The sequence below is a fragment of the Patagioenas fasciata genome, chromosome 1 (genome assembly GCF_037038585.1).
Source record: "Patagioenas fasciata isolate bPatFas1 chromosome 1, bPatFas1.hap1, whole genome shotgun sequence".
In the NCBI taxonomy this organism is placed as follows: domain Eukaryota; kingdom Metazoa; phylum Chordata; class Aves; order Columbiformes; family Columbidae; genus Patagioenas; species Patagioenas fasciata.
This window is the reverse complement of record NC_092520.1, coordinates 85,439,691-85,464,190: the sequence shown is the minus strand read 5'-3', so window position 1 is coordinate 85,464,190 and position 24,500 is coordinate 85,439,691. Positions and strand designations below refer to the sequence as shown.

At 50.5% G+C, this 24,500-nt stretch overlaps 1 protein-coding gene across 2 annotated transcripts in view; it reads left to right on the top strand.

Moving 5' to 3' along the window:
* IGSF3 (immunoglobulin superfamily member 3) overlaps positions 1 to 23,194 on the top strand; it is a 104,835-nt gene extending 81,641 nt beyond the window's left edge. For both annotated transcript variants that reach the window (XM_065862702.2, XM_065862701.2), the window contains 4 exons: positions 11,665 to 12,075; positions 13,617 to 14,024; positions 18,924 to 19,355; positions 20,223 to 23,194. In XM_065862702.2, coding sequence (XP_065718774.1) covers positions 11,665 to 12,075; positions 13,617 to 14,024; positions 18,924 to 19,355; positions 20,223 to 20,473 — 1,502 coding nt within the window. In that variant the 3' untranslated portion in view covers positions 20,474 to 23,194. The remainder of the gene's footprint in view (positions 1 to 11,664; positions 12,076 to 13,616; positions 14,025 to 18,923; positions 19,356 to 20,222) is intronic.
* The last annotated feature ends 1,306 nt before the right edge of the window (positions 23,195 to 24,500 follow it).

Here is a 24,500-nt window from a genome sequence, read left to right as displayed (position 1 = left end):
CCATCACTGTCACACACACCCAAGAGCCTCCTCTTCTTGCTGCTGCTGTGTTGTGTAGCATACTCTCTAGTGTTCAGGCACCGCCATATAAATACAGATTTGAGGACGACTTTCATGGAATCATAGACTCCTAGAATATTTTGGGTTGGAAGGGACCTTCAAAGGTCATTTAGTCCAACCCCACTGTAATGACCAGGGACATCTTCAACTGGATCAGGTTGCTCAGAGCCCCATCCAGCCTGGCCTGGAATGTCTCCAGGGATGGGGCATCTACCACCTCTCTGGGCAACCTGTGCCAGCATTTTACCACCCTCATTGTAAAAAATTCCTTCCTCATGTCTAGCCCAATTCTATCCTTTTTTAGTTTAAAACCATTACCCCTTGCCCTGTGGCAACAGCCCTGCTAAAACTTCTGTCCCCATCTTTCTTACAGGCTCCTTTTAAGTACTGAAAGGCTGCAGTAAGGTCTCCCCAAGGCTTTTTACCTGTGGGTGTGCATCCACATGAGGATGCTCTCCCTGCCCCTCTCCTAGCAGGGCACTTGCTGTCTGACCTTGTCAAGCTGGCTGTGGTTTCGCATTCAGGGGCATCAGAGAGGTGCTCCACCACATCTCTCAGCTGGTCAAATCTGGCCCAATGCAGATCACATGTGGGCGTGAAGTTACATCGGTGTCTGTAGAGGCAAAGCAACCAGAGCAGATTCCATCTTGATCCCACGAAAATATTGCCGTGTGGAAATGAGCCCATCAGCAGGAGCAGCAGGGCAGGGAACTTGTGCTGGATGCACCAAAGCATTCTGACCCCGTGCTAAGGATGCTGACACTGGCCTTGCAGGGTCTGAGCTGCCTTTCACCTCGTCTTGCCTTTGGTTTCCCATCTGGGAGCAGTGATACTTGGCTCCTCTGCACGTTTGCCCATGAAATGTTTCTGTCAGAGCCAAGCGTGTTGAGCTGGCTGCAGTCAGTTATGTCCAGGACTTCCCTTGGGGCTTTAGCCTGCAAAATGCACACAAGGGTATAACCTGAGAAGCTGGATTTTAAATGTGTGAAGCATCTCAGATGCATTTCACGAGGGTGAAGGAGGTGGGATTGCATCCTTGCATGTGGTGGGACCCTCAGCCTGTTCTGTGTGTGCCTATTGTTCTTGCCATGGGCACTAGTGATCTTCAGCCCCTGAACAAGACTGACAATGCCAGGAGACCTGGGCTGTGTGCAGAATATGCTGCTCTGTTCAGGTAAACTCTCTTCATGATTACTTTTTTAGGAGTAATTTTTTCACTTCAATTTCAAAGCACCCTCTGCTCCTCACTTTGATATCTCCTGAGCGGTTTTCCACTCCCATTTGCAGCATGAATATACAGAACCACGGTGTCAGCCTGTTTGCAGTCTGTGCACATGCAGTTTCTTTGATGTTGTCTTGCACATCTTCTCTCTACACACTTTAGCTTCTCATCGATTCCCTGTTTGCTCTCCGTGGACTGAAATACTTTGCAGTGAAGAGCACTTAGACATTGTCCGTCTGTAAAGCTGTGTGCATTCTTTATGTCCTTGAAGTTTTCAAAAGCACAGGTCAGCCTGGGCAGCCCTTGAGGGAGAGGGAGCGCTGGTGATGAACAGGTTTCCAGACAGATGTTGACCACTGTTCTCCTTCCCTGGTCTGTTCATGGAGCCCCAGCCCCTCTGCTGCCCTGCTGGTCTCCACAAGGTGAGTGGCCCCAGGGCCAGCAGGCTCAGTGCTGCAGCAGCACGATTTTTCTCTTGCTGTGTTCTCAGCCCTCCAGTGAGTGGTACCCAACCCAGGTGTCCCTCTCTCTATGCCTGAGCGGCAGCTCTGATTGTCTATCCATGTGTATGGGACTTGTACCATTTTTCTAGCTTCTGCATTGTGTGGGATGCTTCTCCTCAGATGAGAAACTACATATTCCCCATCAGTCCTTTGCACAGACAGGCTGTGTCCTGTTTTGAGAAGAACAGTGCTGAACAGCCAGGCAGAGAGATGGCCCAGCCCCAAGCACTGTGAATCTCCTGCCTCTGGCCTTCAGGAGCATTGATTTGCCTGATGGTCTGGGGTTGTCTTCTGCTGTCTGGACACAATGGCTTTGCTTTTCAGTGCAACAGTGATCTGCATAGCCAGGTGGTGCAGCAATTCCCATGTAACTTCAGTAAAATACAAGGCAACCATTTCTTCCCGTGGCAGTTTTACCTTGTGAAATTAATACCTCCGTGTCAGCAGAATAAATGAGGGTGATTTTTATCTGAATGCTTTTTCAGAACTTTAATTCATAAAGGGCTGGTTATTTTGGGGTTTCTACCTGTTCTGGCACAGGTCAAAGACTAAATCCTGGGTCCATTGAACCTGTGATCTGTTTCTTTATGCAAAATGGCAGACTCTTGACACGCAGAACCTATGGCTCAGAGTTTTTATCTTAACATACATGCATAAAAGTTGGCTCCCAGTGCCATCTTACTTGCTTAAATAGGAATTTAGGATGCTGTTAAAGAACATTCCTACGGTTTTCCCTGTCCCGTTTAATAGAGAACCAGGGAGTACAGATAGTGATGGATCTGTTTCCCATCCTGCTGTAATACTTCCTTAGGCCGTAAGAAGTCTGAGAAGACAATTTATTGAGAAACAACAGATGGCTCATTTCACTTGGTTGTTCTTCCACACAGCAGACAAATCCTCCAGTTAATTTATGGACGCAGCAGCATTGTGAGCACTTAGGGTGCAAGTGGAGCTGATCCAGCACTTGGCTGCACAAAGGGGAGGTGATGGTCCTCATCCCTGACGTGTGCTGCTGGCTTCGTGGTGTCCTGTCCCGTTCCTTGTGCCAGCATCAGTCCTGCTGTGAGCCAGCTCAGTTTACTAAACCTGCAGAAAATTAACCCAGTGGAAAGAATAGTTAAAGGTGAGGGGAGCGAGTGAGCTCTTGGATGGATTCAGCTGGGTCCTCCTCAGGGGACTTCATCTTTGCACAGAGAGCAGCACTGACAACCTGGGGCTCGCAGTGCTAGCACAGGCACCGTCCCAAAGACATCATGATCCTGCCTGAAGTCTGTCTGGGAAGCTTGCACTGAGGACAGCAGGAAAATGACATTTCATACCACCCTCAGCATCTCATCTCTGCATAGCAGCCAGTTTTTCAACAGTAGCCTCTGAGTCAAATGCAGGGCCTGCCAAAGCCAGCCCTGCGCTACAGGGTGCAGTGGTACTCTAACATGCACCTACACAAACTTCTCAGGTGTCTTTCTGGAAATTTAGCTATTGATGGCCAGCCTCCAGAATGAGATGGGAGTTTGTGTGTGGTGCTGCCATATGTGTTCTAACTTGCTCTTCAGGTACATTTAATTACTTTTTTTTGTAATTGATGTAGTGCTCTTTTGTTTGAAATCATTCTGACGAGGGGTTGATTAAATGTCTTGGTATGTTATTTTTTTATTTCTTTATCCTCCGTGGCTGAAGTTTGGTACTGAATTTATCTTCCAGTGATCGTATCTCCATATTTTAATTTACAGGTGATCAGTGAGCCATGTATTGTTTTCTGGCAGCAGGCACAACTCAAGCTGGGAATCTTTTATTCTTCCCTCCCCTCCTCTTTCTCCTGCAGAACTTTTTACATTCATTCATTTAGTGTTTGGCAGGAAGGTTTCTGGTTTTAGGTTTGTGGGGTGTTTTGCTTGGGGGTGTATTTGTTTCTTGCTGTCCTTCAGAGAGACACGGTTTCTCTTCCTTAGGGAAGCTCTGACTTTTACCAGGCCTGCCATATGTCCCAGCTGGTGGTCTCTGGCTTATCCGTGGCGAGACCTTGGAGGCTGTGGGCTTTCCAGCTTTCTCCATCCCTGCAGCTACACACCACAGCGCCTTTTCCGTATATGCCAGCGGATGTATGGCTTCTGGGCTTCAGGGAGACTTTCTGGGTCACATATGTATGCTTCCCCAAGGCCCCACTTAGTTACCTGCTGATTAGTTACCTGCTCCGCAGACTCCGACATGGCATGGCTGGTAATCCCACGCTGTCCCGTAGCTGAGCAGATGTCCTTGTCACCACCTGCAGTCTTTGTGCCACAGCACAAGGTGTGCAGCAATGGACTTGACCCGCTGCCTATGTGTTTGGTAGGTCAACAGGCTGACGGTGCTGCTTCTAGGGAGCTTGTCAGTACGTTTGGCTGATGTGGTGCTCACCTTCTGCGAGGTTGAAGCTGACAGGGGCACAATGGAGCAGCTGGGTCCACTACAGGGTTTGAGGAGAGATTCTGCTTTGCCACAGCACCCTGTGGTAGCATTTTGAGGGCACGAGCCATGCTTCCCCGAGCTGCAGTGGTACAGTGTGCTTCAGGGCACGTGCCCGTGCTTGGGGCTGAATTTTGGGCTGTGGCTCTTTGAAAGGATGATGGTCAACAGGGATGTGCGCAGCTATTTAAGTACCCAGCTCGTCTTGCTGCAGCAGGCTTTGAGGCTGAGGAACATCTGTGTCTGATGGGCAGTGGACTTTGTGGCAACTTGCTGAGCGTATTGAAAGGGGGGGTCACTTGGTGGTTTATTCCTGGCCTCCTTCTGTCCTCAGGAGGAGGTGGGTCACAGCCAGCTCCTAGTCTTGCTCCTGGGGCTGGGAGCACTCACCGGTCCATGCTGCAGGAAGCACTGTTTGCAACATTCACACAAAGAACAGTAAATTTGGAAGAGAAGTGTCATGTTGCTGATTTTGAGAGAGCAGACTGGGATTAACAGCCTGTCTCATTGCAAACAGACGGTACTGTGCCTGCGAGGGGGGAGGGGGAAAAGAAGGTGACCCACATCCATCTAGACTAGTAGTCATTCAGTTTGGTGGCTTGTTCAGGCACCTGTGTTACCTATACCAGAGAGAAGGAATATGAAAAGTGAGGATTTAGTTTTACAAAATTAGTAGGCTACAGAAGTTGCAGGAAGACCTGCAAAGATGGGAAAGCTCAAGCTGTTCATCTCTATCGCTGCTGCAGACAGACATGTATTCTGCTTTTGTTTGCATGTCCGTCCCAGAGCAGCCTGCAACTAGGACCTCAGCAGTATGGGGACCATAGAAACTTTTGGTATTGCTCTGAAACCAGCACTGCTGAAGGTCAAGACATCAGGCTGGTGTTGAAAGTCAAATCTTTGGCTCTTTTGTCTGCCCTCTTGGGAGGGGGCAGCAGCTGAGCCTTCCTCAGGAAAGGGTTAACATTGTCTCTCCTTCCCATAGAGCTGCTCTCCCAGTAATTCAATCATGTCAGCCTGTTTGCAGGCAATAATTCATTGTTATAGGAACACTACAGTAAAGTGACAAGTTAATAATGGCAGTAATAATGGCAGGGAAAGTCTAATACTATTTCCCTTTCTCCTGCTCTTGTTGCACCAGCAGCCTCCCATGTTGGCTAATGCAATTTGCAACCTCGTTAATCCAGTTTCAGGAGGAATTGTGTTCTGTTAAAAGAAAATAACAGGAGTTAGGAGCTGTGCTGCCATGTTCCTGCCATCTCCAGGGAGGCTGCCCCAGCACTGGAAGTCTTTGTCTTTATTTTGATGATTTCTATGCCATGGTTAAGCCTAATGAGCAAGGTCCTCCTAAGAACATCTCATCTTCCTCCCTTCTGTGAATGCCTTTCCTCTGATGCCTCTTCTCTGAAAGGGCTTGCACATCTTTCCCTTTTGAACACTGACTTGCTTTCAGCTAACCTCGCAAACCTCACCCACCCCTCCCCACGCTGAGTCAGGAGGCTGGCGTGTGTTTGCTTGACTCGCATTGCCCCAGTTCTCCACGGTCATTAACGCGGGTGTCCTTGCAGTGTGTGTGGAGGCAGAGGAGGCTCTTCAGCCCTGCTCTGGGGAAGGCAGGAGGTCTGAGCGTTAGTGCGTGTCTCAGCCTGTGGCAGGGCAGTGACCTGCACACGGGTCTCCCAAATCCCAGGCAAGCGTCCCCCAGGAGGAATTTGGGCATCAATTGCATTTTGGGCCCTAGTGAGGGAAATGGTGAGGCACCTTTTGGTGGTGACTGCAGGCTGAGGGATTGGCTGTGTTTGTGCCAGGAGTGCCTGCCCTTCAGGGTTGTATGCTGAAGGGGCCAGGCAGGAATGGGCTCATAGAATCACAGAACAATTTCGGTTGGAAGAGACCCTCAGGATCATCGAGTCCAACCATAACCTGACTTTGGCACTAAACCATGTCCCTAAGAACCTCATCTAAATGCCTTTTAAACATCTCCAGGGATGGTGACTCCACCACTTCCCTGGGCAGCCTGTTCCAATGCCTGACAACACTTTCCATGAAAATTTTTTTCCTAATATCCAAATCTAAACCTCCCCAGGCACAACTTGAGACCATTTCCTCTTGTGCTATCACTTCTTCACACGAAGAGGCACCTTGTGGCCATGCTCCTGGAAATGAGTCTCTCCTGATTGCCCTGCTAAACCTTGTGTCTGGTGTTAAACCATGTCTGGGTTCGGGTTGGTTGGCCCCATTTCTGCTTCACACACACCTTTCAGCACAGTGAAGTCTTAGTGGAGGCTTTTAAAAGTAGGACATTCCCTAGAAAAACTTTTTGCGATGCTTCATCAGTTCTCTCCAGGCAAGAGTGTCTTCCGTAGGAGCTCTCCCCAGAGGGCAGCAGCCTCCAAAGTGGGACACAACAGCCGTGGTGACAGGGCTCCCTGGGGACTCTGTGGGCTGGTGGTGACTGTCCTCCTGCCCACCCCTTCTGCACTGTAGCCACTGGCTCATGCAGAGCTGGCTCCTTCCCTGGCCGGCAGCCACCTCCTCCTTTGCGGCAGGGCAGCACACTGGGTTTTGTGGGGGGCTTTTTTGAGGGGAGGGTGTCCTCAGCTGCATTTAAACATCACCACTCCCAGGACTTGGTAACAGAGGCTCCCCCGGTGGGAAGTGAAATCCTGTTGTATGTTGTTGCTGCCTACAAGGGAAGATGATGTAAGGAGTCCAAGACAGAGCATCTTTTTATCACAGCATTTTTAGGTACAGATTGCAAAGTGCTTTAGTAAAGGTAAGTGTTGTAACCCCCTGCTTGATGATTAGCAAACAGAGGGGAGGGAGCCAAGTGGCTTCACCACAGCAGCAAGTCAGCAGAAAAGCTGTGAATCACTTTGCTGCCTCTGTCCTCCTCCTCTGATGCTTGCTTTCCCTTCCTCACAAATATTTGTATAACTGTGCTTATCACATGCCCAGCTTGAGGAGACTGATTGGCTGCTTGATGGTGTGTGGAAAAACCCCTGCCATATCATGTATCATATATCAGATATATCAGTGTGTAAAGCACTTCGCCATGTCGTAGCCTGCTGTAGTTGTAAGGTGTGTCAAACCAGTCCCCCCAGCCCAGAGGTACAACTTTTGAGGACCAGAGGCTGTATCCTGAGACAATGTGTGTCCCTGCAAATGAGTGGGGACATTTTCCCCAGCCTGGCAATTAGTGCAGAGGGACCGTGATCCTGGAAGGTGGTCTGTGAAGTGAAGTGTCTTACTAGACACTTCATGGGCTTGCCATAGACACCTGGTGTCTCTTCCAGCCTCTTCCACCCCAAAAGGGTCCCCCAAGTACTGGCTGGGCTCCATCACAAGTCATGACCCGTTAAACCTTCTGGAGCACCTCCAGCAGATGTGGCAGGATGTCCTCAGTGGTATGAGAAAGCCTCTCCGTGCCATCAGAGAGCTGATGGCTTCTGTCGCTTCTGAGCCCTGCTCAGGCACCACAGCAGAGTTCAGCACATGCACATGTTCTTCACACAGGCTGCATGACTTCACAGGGGCTGGGAGACCAGGCTGGCTTAAGAATAAATGGAAGTTGTAACCATGACTTGTTGCCAGTGTAAACTGAAAGCCTTAATAGCGTATGTAGGGCCAATTATAGTACATCAAGGTATGATATCCTCTTTACTGGCACCCTCCAGGGAGCCAGGAGACATTGTGGCAACAGGATTACAGTTTGCAGATGAAATGCATGATTACTTCACCTAGACACATGCACCTGTTTCCCTCACTGAGCAGATGTTCAGGAGGCTGTTAAGAGAAGAACATCAGCCTCTTGACAACACCACAGAAAACGCCACGTAGTCTTGCCTGTTCACATTGCTGCACCCGCTGCCACCACTGCTTGACAGAGTGCTGGAGCAGCCCTGCCCTGGCACACCGAAACCCAGCCCCTGGGGTGGACTGGATCAACTCAGCATTTAAGGCCAAGCCCTTTCCTGGCTCTTTGCCCGGGCAAATCCCCAAGCCAGGAAAGGGAGTTTCCTCTGTGTCAGGAGACTGAGGTTTGGCTGGCTCAGTGCCTGAGTTGTCAGTCTTCTTGCAATGTCACTCATGCACCAGCTGCTACGATAATTTCCATGTCATGGGAGGCATCTTTAAACATGACCTGGCAAGCTGCACCAGGCATGGTGAGACCAGCTTTGCGCTAGAGTAGACATCACCACAATGGAAAGAGGTGTACTCCCTGGCTTTGTATTGTACCATCACCCTGGACTACTAACTTCAGGACTTATTGTAGGGGTTTTTTTCCCTTTTGAATCTTTTTTCCTAAATGCAAAATGAATCTTTTAGATTAGTTTGTGTATCTGTGAATGGTGGCTCATGGTAATCCCAGTGGGAGGGCAAAAGTGTGAGCAGCCCCACAAAGTCTTCCTTAACCAGACTGTGGGCAGAGGATCTCTGCCTGGCATGAGCAAGCAAACCAGTCTGCAGCTCAGAGGTGAAGCTGCCCCAACGTAACCTGTGAGCCACAGCGTTTCCAACTCAGTGATTTTCAACCTGCAATCTTTAAAAGCCGTGAATTATTTCTGTGGGATCTGCAAAAGGTAACAAAGAAGAGGTACGTGTACATTTACTATGCAGGAGCCCATCGACTGGATGGGGAAGCATTTGCTGTTCATAAATTGGAAAAGACTGAGAATGTCCTCTCTAATTCTGTGGGAGTGAAACAAAACCTGCACTTGGATCTTCCATGGTGTGCCTCTGTTAGGAAAATAAGTCATGTTAGATGAGAAGTGCATTGGCAGGGTTGTCATTATGTACCACCGATACCTCTAATCTAGATGAAACTTCGTACATGGTGTTACGAACCTGTGCAAGCGCCTGCAGTCTAGGAAAGGGAAGACCTGTAATTCCCTGCCAGGGCCTGTTGCCCTGACTGGTAGCGGCAGTAGAAACAATAATCTCATCAAGATTTGGAGGGCTCTGTGCATGTGTGGGCAAATTCCTGAACACTTGCTGTAGTGACTGCCAAGGAGGGCTAGGAGTGCTGGGGCGCACATGTGGAATTTAAGATCTCATTTTTGCCTGAACTAATAAGATTTCTTCCTCATCACCCTCACCCCCCGCCATGCAAGAGCCACTGAATGGCCTCCAGGGTCCATGCTGTTTGTACGCAGGGAGAATCGCCGTGATTGTGGTCTGGGAGCAAATTCTCACCCCTCCAGTGAAGTACATCTGTCACGTGTGAGGTACAGGTGTGTTGCCCCAAACACTGATCTTAAAAATACTCCGTGCCTTAAAAATACTCCTCATTTTCATCTCCCGGAGGTGCTGCGATGTGGGAAGAACACTGGGAGGGATGCTTGCATCTCGGCAGCTCCGGTCTGCGCGTACCCACGCTCCTCGCTCTGTGTGTGTGTGTTGATATTGAGCAACCCCGCCACACATAGCGTGTGTGTATATACTGCATTTTAATAGATATAAGGCTGCTGACTTAACATACACAGTTGCTATAGTAACAGAGGTTTCCTTAGTAACGGTTGCAGAAAATAATCCAGTACCAATTAAAAATAAACTGTTTGGAAAGGGGGCTGGGGGAGAAAGGAAGCTGCTGAGAATCACCTTCTCCTTTATTGGTTCATCTCCCAGGGACTCAGAAGATTGATTAATGCTTGAAATAACCTTTCTTAACCAACAGTGAGCCAAAAAGGCAGGATGAGTGTGGGTGGGGTGGCTAAGGCTGCCATCCTGAAGTGAAACAAAGGGAAAGGAGTGTGTCTGAAGTACAGCAGAAATACAACAGGGTGATGCTAAATCTCTCCATTAGGGTGAAGTCCTTGGGGAGGAAAACCAAGGCACCGTTTCCCTCTTTCCCTCCCTCCACTGTCTGTGTACCATACCCATAACACAGCCATCAAGTCTTTATTAGCATACTGATTAAAGCCACAGGCAATCCAGGCTCCAGGGGAACTTCTAACGCATTACCAGGATGTCTATCTCAGATGCTGTGTTAGAGCAAAAAGCATCCCTGCAGTGGGGGTTCATTCCTCCCATTTGATGTTGTTTGCCTGTGCCCATCCTCTCCCTCAGCCCTGTCGCTCGTCACTTGTGCCGACAGGCATCTGAGACCCTGGGGCCCAGGGCAAACTGGAAGCAAAGCATGATGCAGAGCAAGGAGCGCATGCCTTGGTGAGAGAGAGGAGGCAACGCCGCTTCTCTGCAAACACAGGATGTGCTGGACAGGTTTGCAGGCTGCAGATGCGCACAGCTCCCCTGACAGCCTTCAGTCCTTCATGCCCGTGGTGCCACACTTCTTTTGTGCCCAGGGCGCTCACTAGGTTTCATTAGGAGATTTTCCAGCTGTCAGCAGAATCCCTTCACCTGGCAGAAAGACAGCAAGCCCCCTTGCAGAGGGAAGTCGCTGTGTGAGGAGAGGCAAAGGAGGGGAGATGGTGGCAGACTTGCTGGGAAGAGCGGAGTGTTTGGCTGGGAGCTGCTGCTTTCCTTGGGTCAGCAGCTGGGAGGGCTGCAGGGCACACCAAGCATAAGTGTCACAGAAGGACACTTCGTGTCCTTTCCTGAAGATGGGAATGCCCTGTGTCAAGGCTTGGGCAACGTGCACAGCCTGCACACCAGCAGGGGAGGTTTTGTCTCCTGCTCCTGTAGGGAGACAGGAGTCAGAAACCCATGTCCCTGTCTCCTTGCAGGGATAAAAGCTGATGACATTGCTGTGTCATCCTTGGCACTGTGACCGCTTATCTACCTGCGTGGGAGCCACAGTCACGCTTGGGAAGCCGAGAGAGGTGGCACGCCTGTGGCTTGTCTGGGCTGTGTGGTCTGTGGTGGACCTGGACCAGATCTCCTGGCTGCTGGAGCAGAGCTTGCTCCCTGCTGATCTTTTCCAGTCTACTGTTCTTTCTTCTTTTCCAGTTGTGCTCGTGTGTGCTCCCCTAGCTATCGCGTGTCTGTGGGTTACGTGTCACTGAGATGGCTGGCGTGTGACAGCAGCAGAGTCTTGTTTGATTCAGTCTTCCTGGAAATGGTTTTCTCTGGAACTGGTCAACAGCTTGTTGCCCTGAGCTGCAAGTGGTATGATTTCACCATGAAAAAACCCGCTGAGTTTGGGTGTAGTCTTCTTGCTAGGTTTGGTGCCTTAGACCACAGTGAGTTAAGAAAGAGAACCTTTTAAAGGACAAACTCTCAAAAAGCAGCCTCTTGCTGAGGGACACAGTGGGAGAATCTGGGAATAGACGGCAGGTGAAAGAAGAGAGAAGATTTGGTAGGAGAATGTCAGAATGCCTTTATCCTGAGGGTCTGGTGCAAGTGGGACACAGGCAAGACCAGCTGTGCCTGCAGCTGGGGTAGGACTTTCTGGTCCTCCCAAAAAGAGAGAAGTTTTTTTTCCCCAAGTTAATGACCCACCTCTCCTCATCCTTATCTATTCCTCCCTCACAGTGACCAAGCTGCAGGTGAGCAAGTCGAAGCGGAGCATCACTCTGGTGGAAAACCGCCCCATCCCTCTCAACTGCTCTGTGAAATCCCAGACCAGCCCCGACTCGCACTTCGCCGTGCTGTGGTACGTCCACAAGCCCTCCGATGCCGACGGCAAGCTCATCCTGAAGACCACCCACAGCTCGGCCTTCGAGTACGGCACCTACGCAGAGGAGGAGGGGCTGCGGGGCCGGCTGCAGTTCGAGCGCTCGGCATCCGGGGGGCTGTTCAGCCTGACAGTGCAGCGGGCAGAGGTCCGGGACAGCGGCAGCTACTACTGCCACGTGGAGGAGTGGCTGCTCAGCCCCAACCACGCCTGGTACAAGCTGGCAGAGGAGGTATCCGGGCGGACAGAGGTCACCGTCAAGCAGCCAGGTACCACACGCCGCGCCGGTGGGGTCCTCTTGGCATCGACTCTTGTGCATGGCTTGTGAGCTCGCTGAGCTTTTCTGGGGCGACAGGGATCCTCTGCTCTTCTTTCTGCTACAGCCTTGTCACCCCCTCCTTGCATCCTCCTGCCTGCATGTCTCTGCACGAAGAGGAATGTTTTCTCCCTTTGATGTCACCCTCCTCCATTGAGGCTGGGTTGACATGCATTTCAGTGTCCCCACATGAAGGTAGTCCATCCTTCACAGGCCATTGTATCCAGCCAGGTTTCCTTATCCTCAAGAGCATCGTGTAGCAAGAGTGTTGACTAGCGACCTACTCAGAGAGAAACGGTGTGTGCCTGCCGTGGAAAGCATTTTTATGTTTTGCACACAGTTTCATTTTACTCTGTGCCCATATCCTGGCAGGCACAGGGAGCCTTGTCTCTTTTCCCTCTGCGCTGTGCACATGAGATGCGAGTAACAAGTTTAATGAGGTTGGGAGCTGGCTGCCAGGAGAGGAGAAATTTGCTCTGCTGGTGGTTTCTGTGGCACCTGACATCACTGGTAAAGGTGGGCTGATGGAGGAACTGAAGAGGGCCCCCACAAGCTGGGGACCTGGATAGCACAACTGGACGGTGCTTAATGCATATACTCTGGATTGGGCTGGCTAGACACAATCTCTGTGTATGGGGGTGCAAGAGGGATATTGAATATGAGCCCCAGCACAGCGTTGCCTGGTTGCCCAGGCCAGACTGTGCTGCTCGCTGCTGGTCTCATCTCCCCGTTTCTTCCTGCAAAATCCCAAGATGGCTGTGGGATGGTCAGGGAGGGGGGAGCTGTGATCTGCCCCCTCTTTTGCATCACCTGCCTCCATCTGGGAAGTACAGTGCCCATCAACTGCTCCAGCGGCTGTACCAGGGAAGTCCAGACTTTGCCCCTGGAAAAGAAGTTGTGAAGGAGTTAGGAGTGTCTGACACGTCATTTCACATAAAAGAGCTGATTACAGTCACCCCCCACTGTGTATCAATGAAATCGTGGAGCAAAACCCAGGGACATTCCCAAGGCAGCAAAACACTGTGTGTGACTTTGCCCTCGTGCCACTTCTCGTTTTTGCAGCGGTGGTTCCCTATAATCAGCCGCCCGTTCTCCCCCTTGCTTTTTCCCCTTTTCCCACAACAGGAGGGCTTACTGATCAGAGTATGACCAAGCTACTGCCCTGCCCCAGGAGGAGGATGAGAAAAGATTGAGGTGTGACCTCCCTTCACAAGGTGTCTGTGCACTTAGTATCCCAGCGTCCTCCTGGGAGGTGATGTGGTTCCAGTTCTCAGTGCGAAATGGGGAGTTGTTGGTGACTAGCCTGAGATTGTCAGAAGACCCTAAAAAACACAAATCCTATTTTCTTTTCCTCTTCATTTTTTTCCCTATTTTTTTTTTCCTGTCTTTCCTCATTTCTTTGATCACACCTCAGGATTGTGGCCATGCGGGAAGTGCTTGTGGGGAAACAAAGGGCCTCCATCACCTTGCATTTCTAATGGCCTTTTCCCATAGATAACCGCCTGCAGGTGAACCAGACCCACAAGAACATCACAGTGCTGGAGAACCAGTGGGTGACCTTGGAGTGCCTGGTCAGCAGCCGGACCAGCCCCTCATCCCAGCTGGCAGTGGAGTGGTATGTGTGGCGGCCGGGCCACCCGGAGAAGGAGGCGGTGGCCCGGCTGAGCCGGCAGAACATCCTGCGCTACGGGGACATGGTGACGCTGGGCAACCTGCAGAGCCGGCTGCACCTGGAGAGCCCATCCCTGGGCCTCTACCTCCTCTCCATCCAAAATGCCACAGTGCGGGACAGCGGGGCCTACAACTGTCGCGTGGAGGAGTGGCTCCTCGACCCCAGCGACCGCTGGTACAAGCGGGCAGAGGACATCTCTGGGCTCATTACCCTCACCGTCAAGCGGCCAGGTGAGGAGGGTCTCGTGCTGGCAGCTTTGAGCAGCACTCTGCCCTCATGGACAAAGCACGGGCCATCATCTGTCTGTCATGGACAGCGGGTCTGGGCAGAGGGCAGGACTGCTGCACTGCAGACCATGCTGATGCTTTCTTGCATGTCTTCTTGGGTGCACCCTTGCTTTTCTGGAAAGAGCATAGAGCAAGTCCTGCAAACACAGCTAGATGGGCTTTGGGATTTTCTCACTTCTGCATCTGCAAATTTATTTTTTACAGCACTTTTGGCAGATCAAATAAGATAGGCTTCCAATTCTATTCACATTTTGATTGAGAATGAGGTGGGAGATGCCTGTGCTTCCCAGGTGTGTGCCCCAAGGGCAAGGTCCTTGCATGAAAAGAGGGCAGCAGAAGTTGAGACCCTTGCTGGTGTCCTGGCAGTTTCTCATGATGCTGCTCCCCATTCTGCTGGTGAAGAAGCAGATGTGGGGTGTGCAGCTCCATGGATCTATCTGTCAGTTGAGAGAAGGGCTTGGGTTTCTTGATGGGGCAGGAGTTGGCTATGAGGAACCTGCCTCTCTATGGACAAGGGAGTACTTATGGGCTTCCTGGCCAATCCACTTGCGGGTGTTAGTGGTTCAGGCAGATCCTGCTGCCTAACACCAGTGTTTTGGCCATGCCCAGACACAGGGAGGCAGGCATCAGGAATCACTGCAGGTGCTTCTTGTTCTTTCCACAATCTAGTGGGGAAAAAAAGTGGTACAGAAATTCAAACCAGTGAGTAAACTCCAGTTTCAAAGGGTTGTGACTAGAGTAGTATAGCATAGCATAGCATAGAATAGAATAGAATAGACTTGAGTTGGAAGGGACCTACAATGAGCATCTAGTCCAACTTCAGGGCTGACCAAAAGTTAAAGCATGTTCTTAAGGGCATTGTCGAAATGCCTTTTAAACACTGACACGCTTGGGGCACCAGCCATCTCTCAAGGAAGCCTGTTCCAGGGTTTGACCACCCTCTCAGTAAATAAATGCTTCCTAATGTCCAGGCTAAACCTGCTCTGACTGGTGCAGCTTTGAACTGTTCCCACATGTCCTATCACTGGATCTCAGGGAGAAGAGCTCAGCACCCTTACCTCCACGCCCCCTCCTCAGGAAGCTGTAGAAAGCCATGAGGTTGACTGTCAGCCTCCTTTTCTCCAAACTAGACCAACCCAATCTCCTCAGATGCTCCTCATAGGACACTCCTTCCAGGCCTTTCAGCAACTTCGTTGTCCTCCTCTGGACACATTCAAGGATCTTCACATCCTTCTTAAATGGTGGGGCCCAAAACTACACATAGCACTCGAGGTGAGGCCATGCCTATGCTGAATGCAGTGGGACAGTCACCTCTTTTGACTGGCTGGTGATGCCATGTTTGATGCACCCCAGGATGCAGTTTGCACTCTTGGCTGCCAGGGCACACACTGCTGAGCTGTATTGAGCTGCTGTGGACCAGCACCCCCAGGTCCCTTTCTGCAGGGCTACTCCCCAGCCACTCCTCGGTTTATACTTGTGCCTGGCATTACTGCATCCTAGGTGCAGAATCTGGCATTTGGACTTGTTGAATTTTGTCCTATTAATCATTGCCCAGTGCTCCAATCTATCTAGATCCTTCTGCAAGGCCTCTTGTCCCTCAAGAGAGTCAACAGCACCTCCTAGTTTGGTATCATAAGCAAAAATGCTAATGGTGCATTCAGCATCCAGATTGTTGATAAACATATTGAACAGAACTGGCCCTAGAACTGAGCCCTGAGGAACTCTGCTGGTAACCAGTTGCCAGCCAAACGTATCCCCATTCACCACAACCCTCTGAGCTCTGCCCTTCAGCCAGTTCTTCACCCAGCGTACCATGAACCCACTTATCCCACAGTTGGACAGCTGTGAGGATACTGTGGATACTGTGAGGTACAGCATCAAAAGCCTCACTAAAATCCTGCAAATCTACATGCACCGCTTTCCCTTCACCCACTGGGTAGATGGCCTTATTGTAGAAGGATATGAATTAGTTGAACAGGACTTTCCCTTTGTGAACCCATGTTGACTGTGCCTGGTGATTGCATTATTCTCTAAATGCCTTTCAATAGTACCTGGCATAATCTTCTCCATAATTTTTCCAGGAACTGAGGTTAGACTAACAGGTCTGTAGTTCCCTGGGTGTTCCCTCACACCCTTTTTGTAGACTGGAATAACTTTGGCCAGCTTCCAGTCATCAGGGACCTCCCCTGAGTCACAGGGCCTTTGGTAGATGACTGAGAGGGGTTCTGCTGTAACATCTGCCAGCTCCTTCAGTGCTCTGGGGTGAATCCCATCAGGCCCCATGGACTTGTGAATATTCAGCTGATCCCTTACAAGTTCAGCATCCACACATGGAAAGTCACTGTTCCCACACTCGTCCTCTGACTCGGGGGACCGTGCAGCCCAAGGTCTATCAATATTATTAAAGACCGAAGCAAAAAAAGTGTTGAATGCCTCTACTTTTTCTCCATACCTATTAGTCAGGTGACCATCTTCAACAAGTGTCAGTCCAGTGTTTTCTTTTGACCTCCCGTTGCTATTAACATACTTAAAAAAGCCCTTCTTGTTACTTGACACAACACCGGCCAGTTTCAGCTCTTAATTGAGCTTTGGCCTTTCACATCATCTCCCTGCATGTATGAACACAGCTCTGTAATCTTCCTGTGAAGCCTGACCTTGCCTCCAGAGATCAGAAAATTTATTTTTCCTCTTGAGCCCCACAAGGAGCAGCCTGTTCAGCCAAGCTGCTCTTCTGCCCTGCTTGCCTCACTTAGGACACAGTGGAATTGTCTGCTCCTGTGCCTCTAAGAGGTGGTTCTTAAAGACTGACCAGCACTTATGGACTCATAAGCCCTCAAAAGCAGGATTCCTGAGGTAGTCTGCTAAGTTACATCTGCTTTAACGAAAGATAAGCTGCAAGGACAATTTCCCTGGAAAATACAGATTCCCTGTGTTTTGAGGCATGTGACTCAAGATTAAATGTCTGTCCTAAAGGCTGTAGGTCAAATAACAGTTATGGTCCTCATTTGCTGGGTACTTTCCAGCATGTAAAGCAACCACTCTGCAAGAACTGCTGTGGTGCTTTATGCCTGCCCATTCCAGTGAGGTGTCAGCCTTGTAACTCTGCAACAGAGCTGGCAAAATGATAAGATTCTGGAAAGGCTTTGATGGTCATTCCTGGCAGATCAAATTGATAGTGTAAAGAAGCTCTCTCAGGGGACAGCACAGCCCTTATCTACCCAGGTCCATGCTTGGGAAACTTTGCTGGCCAAGGTGGCTTGAGCAGAGACCCCCCCCCAGGCAATCCCTGTAACCCACATGCCCGCATGGTTGTAAGTGCAGTTCTTCATCCAGGCTGAGCTGTCAGCCCTGACGGAGGGGGAACGACAGCAGGGGAAATCCTTGAGGTTCATTTTGAATTGTGGAAGGATGTGGAGTGGAAAGAAGGGAGTTCGGGGTGCACTAATTTAAGATACTTTTTTTCTAAAAGTGCCCTGTTGTTGTTTGTTTTTCTTTCATAGCAACCAGTACTTAACAAAATTACTAAACTTGCTTGTTCCTATCTCATTAGTGAAGATCTCCATGCTCATCTTTCAGGACTATAATCATGAACAAAGGGGGAAAAGAGGCTCTCAGCACATTCAGACAGCAGTTCTTCTCTTTCTGCTGAGGTGGGGGAGGCTTTGTGTTGGTTTTGACAAGCCATTTCTTTCCCTTCCTCCTTTGTACCTCACTAGTGCCTGAAATCTCAGGACTTACCTCATTCCTGTTTCTGCTCAGGAGTCTTCTGGGGAAAGATGCGAACTAAAACACTTGTGTTGCCTACGACCTGGAGAGCTCTGGCCTTAATGAAGGTTTTCCTTACGGGACCACTTAAAAAGTGTCAGGCAGGTGCTATAATGAGAGTCCCCACTGGGCACAGCAGCCCCATGGCTGATGAGAGCTGGGGGACTGTAGCTTCTTCTTGCAGGGACACCCAGTGTCTGCACAAGGGTGGGCTTACCCAGCTGTGTTTGAAAGCACCTCTGTCTGTGTTGAGCTGTCAGCTCGCCCTTCCTGCTCAGCCTCCACCTCAGAAATGGCTTGTTAATCTTTAAATGAAACCTTAGATCCAGACTGATTGTGATCCCTGGAGTATGTGTTCCCCAGCAGGATGACTAAACCAAACATTAATTGCTCTTGAAGTCAGCCTTTAATCAGCACATCTCTGGTTCTGGCCGCTCTATCTCAGTTGAGTGAAAACATCTCTCTAGCCTTGCAGCGAGCACTAAAGAAAGAAAAAACAAGAGATGGAGACTTTTGGGAGTATCCTTGCTGTGCCTGTGCTGAGCACATCTACATGGAGGAACCTCTTGCCTAAATAATTTCCCAGACTGCTGGAAAAAATCCTCTCCTCTTCTTGTCTTACTGATTTGCAAATCCTTTGAGCACTTTCAAATAAATAAAATATAAGTGTGGAGTGCCGTGCTATTTGCACTGGTGGCTGGGGAGTGATAGTACCCTGCTCCTCAGCACACGCACCAGGCCTTGGTATTTTCTGGCGCGTTCTTGTGGTGCGTCTGGATGAGCTGCAGCAGGTTTCTGCTCTCACACGCACCCCCGTTAGCTGGTGCGAGGGTCTGCATGAACAGGCGGTAACACGGTGCTCACAGCCAGCTCCTGTTCAACGCTGTGGCGGGCGGTGTGTGGTGGGGTGAGGATGCTGCACCTCGAGGTTGACCACAGAGGTACCTGTGGGACTTGGCAGGGTTTCACTCAGATCGGACCAGCCACGGAGTCGTGATGGTCAGCTTTCGCTGGAACAGGGTGGCTTTGACCACAGCATTTTGCTCAGCGCTCACCTTTCCCCTTTTGCCATCTCAGACCCCATGTTGCAGGTGGACACGGCCACTGCCAACCTCACAGTGCAGGAGAAGGAGTCCTTCCCGCTGGACTGCAGCATCCTGTCTCGCTCCAGCCCGGAGTCCCACTTTGCGGTGACATGGTACAACCTACGGGCCAAAGAGGCAGGCAGCCACGGCGAGGAGGAGGAAGAAGAGGAGGAAGAGAGGGAAGCGGTGCTGAGCGTTGGCCCCGACGCCATCTTCAGCCCCGAGGCCGGTCGCTGGGAGGGCCGACTGAGGTTCCAGAGGCTCTCGGCGGTGCTATTCCGGCTAACAGTGCTGCAGGCCGGCGGTGCCGACACGGGCAACTACTCGTGCCGTGTGGAGGAGTGGCTGGCGGACCCCAACGGCGTGTGGTACCGGCTGGCGGAGGAGGAGTCGGGGACGGTCGCTGTTCATGTGCAGGATGCAGGTGAGAAGAGAATCATAGAATAGTTTGGGTTGGAAGGGACCTTCAAAGGTCATCTAGTCCAATCCCCTGCAATGAGCGGGGACATCTGCAACCAGATCAGGTTGCTCAGAGCCCCGTCCAGCCTGGCACTGAGCCTCTTGGGGATGTGGCCCTGGCATCCCCTGCGTCTTTGGTTCAACCAAGATAAAAAGGCCAAGGAGTGAGTGGGACTGGGTCTCACCTGCACTGGGGCAAGTCCATGGAGAGGGTGCTTTTCCAACCAGCTCGATGGCTGGTAGCCCAGCTCTTGCTTGGGCTTGAGCATCCACACTGTGCTTAGCGCTGTGCTGGGGCCGCCCGCCCCACAGCGCTTACCACATGGTGTGTCCCAAGTGGGGTTTAACGCTTCCCATTGGGAAACACCTTTGGAAGTTGGCTTAGCTCTGCACAAGGGTGCAGGCTGTGGCACAAGGGTCTCCTCCCAGCAACTCTTGAAGACACCAAGTGGTCTAGAGGCCCCAGAGATAACTGAGGCCATGAGAGTTTTGTGGGCCCTTAAGGTATTAAGTCCTGGGGTCCTGCCTTTTTGTACCACCACTGAGGGAATCAACGCTTTGCGAGGCTCCCCACTTCATAAGGTATCATAAAATCTGTACCAGGGAAGACTCTCTCTAGCACTCACGAAACTCTTGCGGGCATAAAGTGAAAACATGCCCTGCAATAACTTTCTGCTGCTGCTCTGTTTTCTAATATTGGTATTTTTCTCAGTTTCACCTCCTGCATTGACACAGGTTAATGAGTATCTGTTTATTTATGTTTCTGAAGAAATGTGTAGGCCCTGCGTTGCAGAGAAGCCATGAAATGTGACCATATTTTGTCTCTTTCCAGGCTCTACCCTGCAGTCTGTCATCTGCTCCAACGACGCCCTCTTCTACTTTGTGTTCTTCTACCCCTTCCCCATCTTCGGCATCTTGATCATCACCATCCTCCTGGTGCGGTTCAAGAGCCGAAACTCCAGCAAGAACTCGGAGGGCAAGAATGGGGTCCCCTTGCTGTGGATCAAAGAGCCTCACCTCAACTACTCTCCCACTTGCCTAGAGCCGCCGGTCCTCAGCATCCACCCAGGAACCATGGACTGAAGAGGCAGAGGCGCCTGGGGGGATGCGCAGAGAGAGAGAGAAGCAGAGACACACCGAGAACCCCAAGGAGCAGAGTGGGTTTTGTTGTTCTTGTTCATTTGTCTCAGTGTCTGTGCTCCAGTGTGGCAGCTGAGCTTTGCGGAGCACCCAGACAGTGGGGATGGGAAGGTCCGAGGCTTCCTCCAGCGCCTGTGGGAACACACCCCCTCACCCCAATGGACGGAGGGTCCCTGCGCTTGCTGTACATAGCAGATGTTCTTCTCCGATTAATTTTGCTCCCATCAGTTGCTGTCTTTTGGGTTCTTACTTTTCTGTTGCCATTTCTTTTTTGGTCACTCAAAGAACTGTGGGCTTCCCCCACCCTCCACACAGCGAGGAGTTCCCAGCAGGTGTTTCGTCTTGGGACAGTATCTCTTTGGAAGTAAATCAATATGTTTTTCAAAACAGACTGGTTTTCCTCCTCAGACTCAGTGCCATGGTAAAGAAGGTCTTTTCCCAAGGTGCGCTGAGCTAGCCCCTCACTCTTCCAAAACAGACAAAGCCAGGTCCACCTCCGGAGGGGTTAGCTGGGCTGTCAGGAGGTCCATCTCAAAGTCTGGCTGTAGCCTCAGCATCTTCTTGCCTCCACCTTACTGCTCTCTCAGGAGGAAGCAATTCACCTTTTATGAGTGTTCCCAGGTCTTGGAGAGACTGAATATTCAGCACGATTGCAATCAGGACAAAAGCAATTTAGTTTACCTCCAGGAACTGAAGGAGGAGATGGAAACCCCTGACTTTGTTAGTAGCAAAGAGGGTCCTTGTACAGTCCAACTTACCAGAGTCATGCTCCTCCCTGGTGTCAATGCTGCCACCTCTGACGAGGCGGGTCCCCTCTGTGGCCCAGTCGCCTGGGGACAGGTGTCTGGATCCAGCCTCTGAAGACATCAACATGACCAAAGCAATGACTCTAGGAAAAGGGGGAAAGGGGAAGCTCCACGGGTTGCATTGACAGCTCCTGGATGGTTCAGCCAAGGAGCCCAGCTGCAGCCATTGCCAATCAGCAGGGACATGCAATTAACCACCAAGTGTCACGAGTTTCCCCGCAGCTTGCACTGCTTCCTGGCGCGAGCTTGGACAAGGAAAGGAGCCTGCAGCGTGTCGATATCTTGAGGGCTTTGCTGTCCCCCTGAGCCAAGAGAAATCTTCCCCTGCGTGTGTGAGCGCATCTGCCATTTTTTCGTTTCTGGAGCTTTAGGAGGAGAAGCCATTTCTCCATAAGCTCCCCCTCCTGGCAAAGTCACCCGCTCTTGTCATAGGCAGTCGCTGTGGCAGGAAATGCTCTTCTTTCTGTGAAAGATATGGCTCTCGCGAACCAAACCAGGGCTCTCGCCGCGTGGGGCACCTGAGCTCCCGTACCCCGTAATGCCAAGTACCCCTGCCCTGTCCTGTGGAGGAAACCGCCTCCTCCCCCATATGCCCTGAACATTATGTGTGGCGGAAGAAAATGTTTGCCAAAAATGGCCTTTTGTTGTCTTCCTGTATGTCTTCCTGGCAAATCCGGCCATTTATTTTTTGCAGCATGGCTGAAGCCAACCGGGGGTGACCAGGCGCAGCTGCAAGACCCCCACCTGGCCTCGCGTGTGAGAGGTGCCATACCCACAGCCATTGTCCTCTTCAAGAGGGTCGGACTGCTCGTTGTGAAGAGAAGGGGACCTCAGCAGATGCTCTGTAGCCCTAGTTGGTTAGACCCTGATGCCTTGATGTTCCAGAGGTGGTGAAGCCTTGGGTGGGAGATCTGCACCATGCATCCTCCATGCTATGGTGTTTGAAGTCAGCCACCTCTGCTTCTCCACCAGAATGGGATTGGTTTCTTCTTCCACTGGGAAGCAAAAATTTCACTCATTCCTTGGTGAAGTCTGCCTCCTCGAGTCATAACTGCTTGCTGACCCCAGCATATGCGTAATATCACACTCCTATCTATATATATATATATATACACACACATATGTATCACACACCCACACACTTGTCTTCCCTTTCTGGATAAAGCATCTACAAAGAGAGGAGTGGGATGAGAAGTGAATGGAAATGAAGAACCAAGGCACAAACAGCAACCAGTGGGTATTGTTTTGTAAATGTAGTATCTCCTGTACATACTGCTCCCGGGCAGGAACTGCAAATCATTTCAGCTTTAAAGAAAAAAAGAAGAGAAAATGAAGTCACTGGGAGCCGTTCTCTCGTGGGCGAACACTGTGCTGCATCTGAACCACGTTCCTCCTCTCCAGCCTGTCTGCCCTGGAGCAGGGCTCTCCTGGAGGGCTGTCCTATGGCTCTGTCCCCCTGGCCAAAATGGGTCCTTTCCCAGCCTAGCGGTTCCTGCACTGAGCCCAGGCTTTCCCAGGAGGCGACTCCCACAGTGGTCCCTGAATGTACCTTGCCGGTGACATTTCTCCATTGCTCTGGCAGTGCGTTGCCCAGTCTCAAACTTCTGTTTTTATAAAGGCAGACTCTTCCTGTAACAAGTTTTAAACACAAAGCTTGTCAAACCACTCTCTCTGCTGTAACTTTCTGTAACGAACCAGAGAAGAAAGAGAGATACCCTATCCATGCATGATGTGGAAAAATGTTTGGGGTTTTTTTTTTAAAAAAAAAAAAACAGCAAAAACTTTGTACTATGTTGCACTAAAACATGTTTTATACAACACACCTGAGAGCTGTAGTAAACTGTGTTGAAATTGTGAATCCTATTGCTGCTGGTTTTTGGTCAAACTTGGGCTTTCATTATGCCTTTATGTGCACTCCCTGCATAAAGCTGTATTGAACTCCTAAGCCCACTCCCCTTTTCAGCAGCCTCTCCCACCACCCCAGTTCCCCAATGCATCAACTCTTCTCCCACCCCAGTAGTGCATCTTCCCTCTTGCAGGCTGGAGCTTGCAGATACCTTGCACCCTCTGACTCTTCATACTTCTCCTTCCCATCCCCTAATTCATCCAATAATAGAACATAACATTTAACAGAGACATGTCAGATCTGGTTTTGATACACCATTTTTGAAATGGCTCCAAAAATAGTTAAGTACTTTGCTGTGTCATAGTCTGGATTTGAAGAAAAAACATATTTTTAATAGAATTATTCATAGCAAATGTGAAGCAAGTAATCTTTAGTAACCTTGATGTAAGCAGAAGAATATAGTTCACTGCAGAAGTTGCTTAAGTTGATGTAAAATGCAACCTTTTAATTCTCATTACCCATTTTTACCTTGAATAAGGGTTAGGTCGGTAGTCTTGAACTCCTCCATTAAATGAAATTAGGGTAGTAGTGCGATATATTCTTACCTGTATAGCAGAAGTGCTGTGAAATAGCGCAAAACACAATCCCAATGCAGCTGTCAGGTTGAGTTTGGGTTTTTTCCACATTGATTTAAAACAAATATCCATTGCTAAAATAACTGCATGAGAAAGCTCAGACAGTTTGCCCCCCCTCGCCCCCCTGGTAGGTCATCTTGGGCTGTATCTGCTGTAACCTCTGTGCTAGGGAGCAGAGGTTTTAGCTTTATCCCTGCTCACTGCTAGATGGCAAGTCATGATCCTGGCGCTCCCCATCAGCAGCACAGAACGGCGAGCATGGACAAGTCACCATGGGTTCGTCAGGAGCCATCTCTGGCAACCCACGTATGCTCCCCACGGCCAGGCGTGCGTCCCTGAGCCCTTCTGGGATGCTCGTATGGGCATGGCCCTGGTTTGGGGCAGCTTGTGTGGGTTCTGCTGCCTGTCCTGCTGCTGGAGCATCAGTAGCAGTGCTGCAGTGGGTGCCCCTGAAGCCCTTGAGGACCAGACAAGAAGACATGTCTCAAGCATTGGAACAGGCTGCCCCGACAAGCTGTGGAGTCTCCTTCTCTGGACACATCCCTGCGATCTGCTCTGGGTAAACATGCTTGAGCAGGTGGGTTGGACGAGATGATCTCCAGAGGTCCCTTCCAACCCCAACCACTCTGATTCTGTGAAGGCTCAGCTGCTGGAGGGACAGATGCACTGTCTCATGCTCCCAT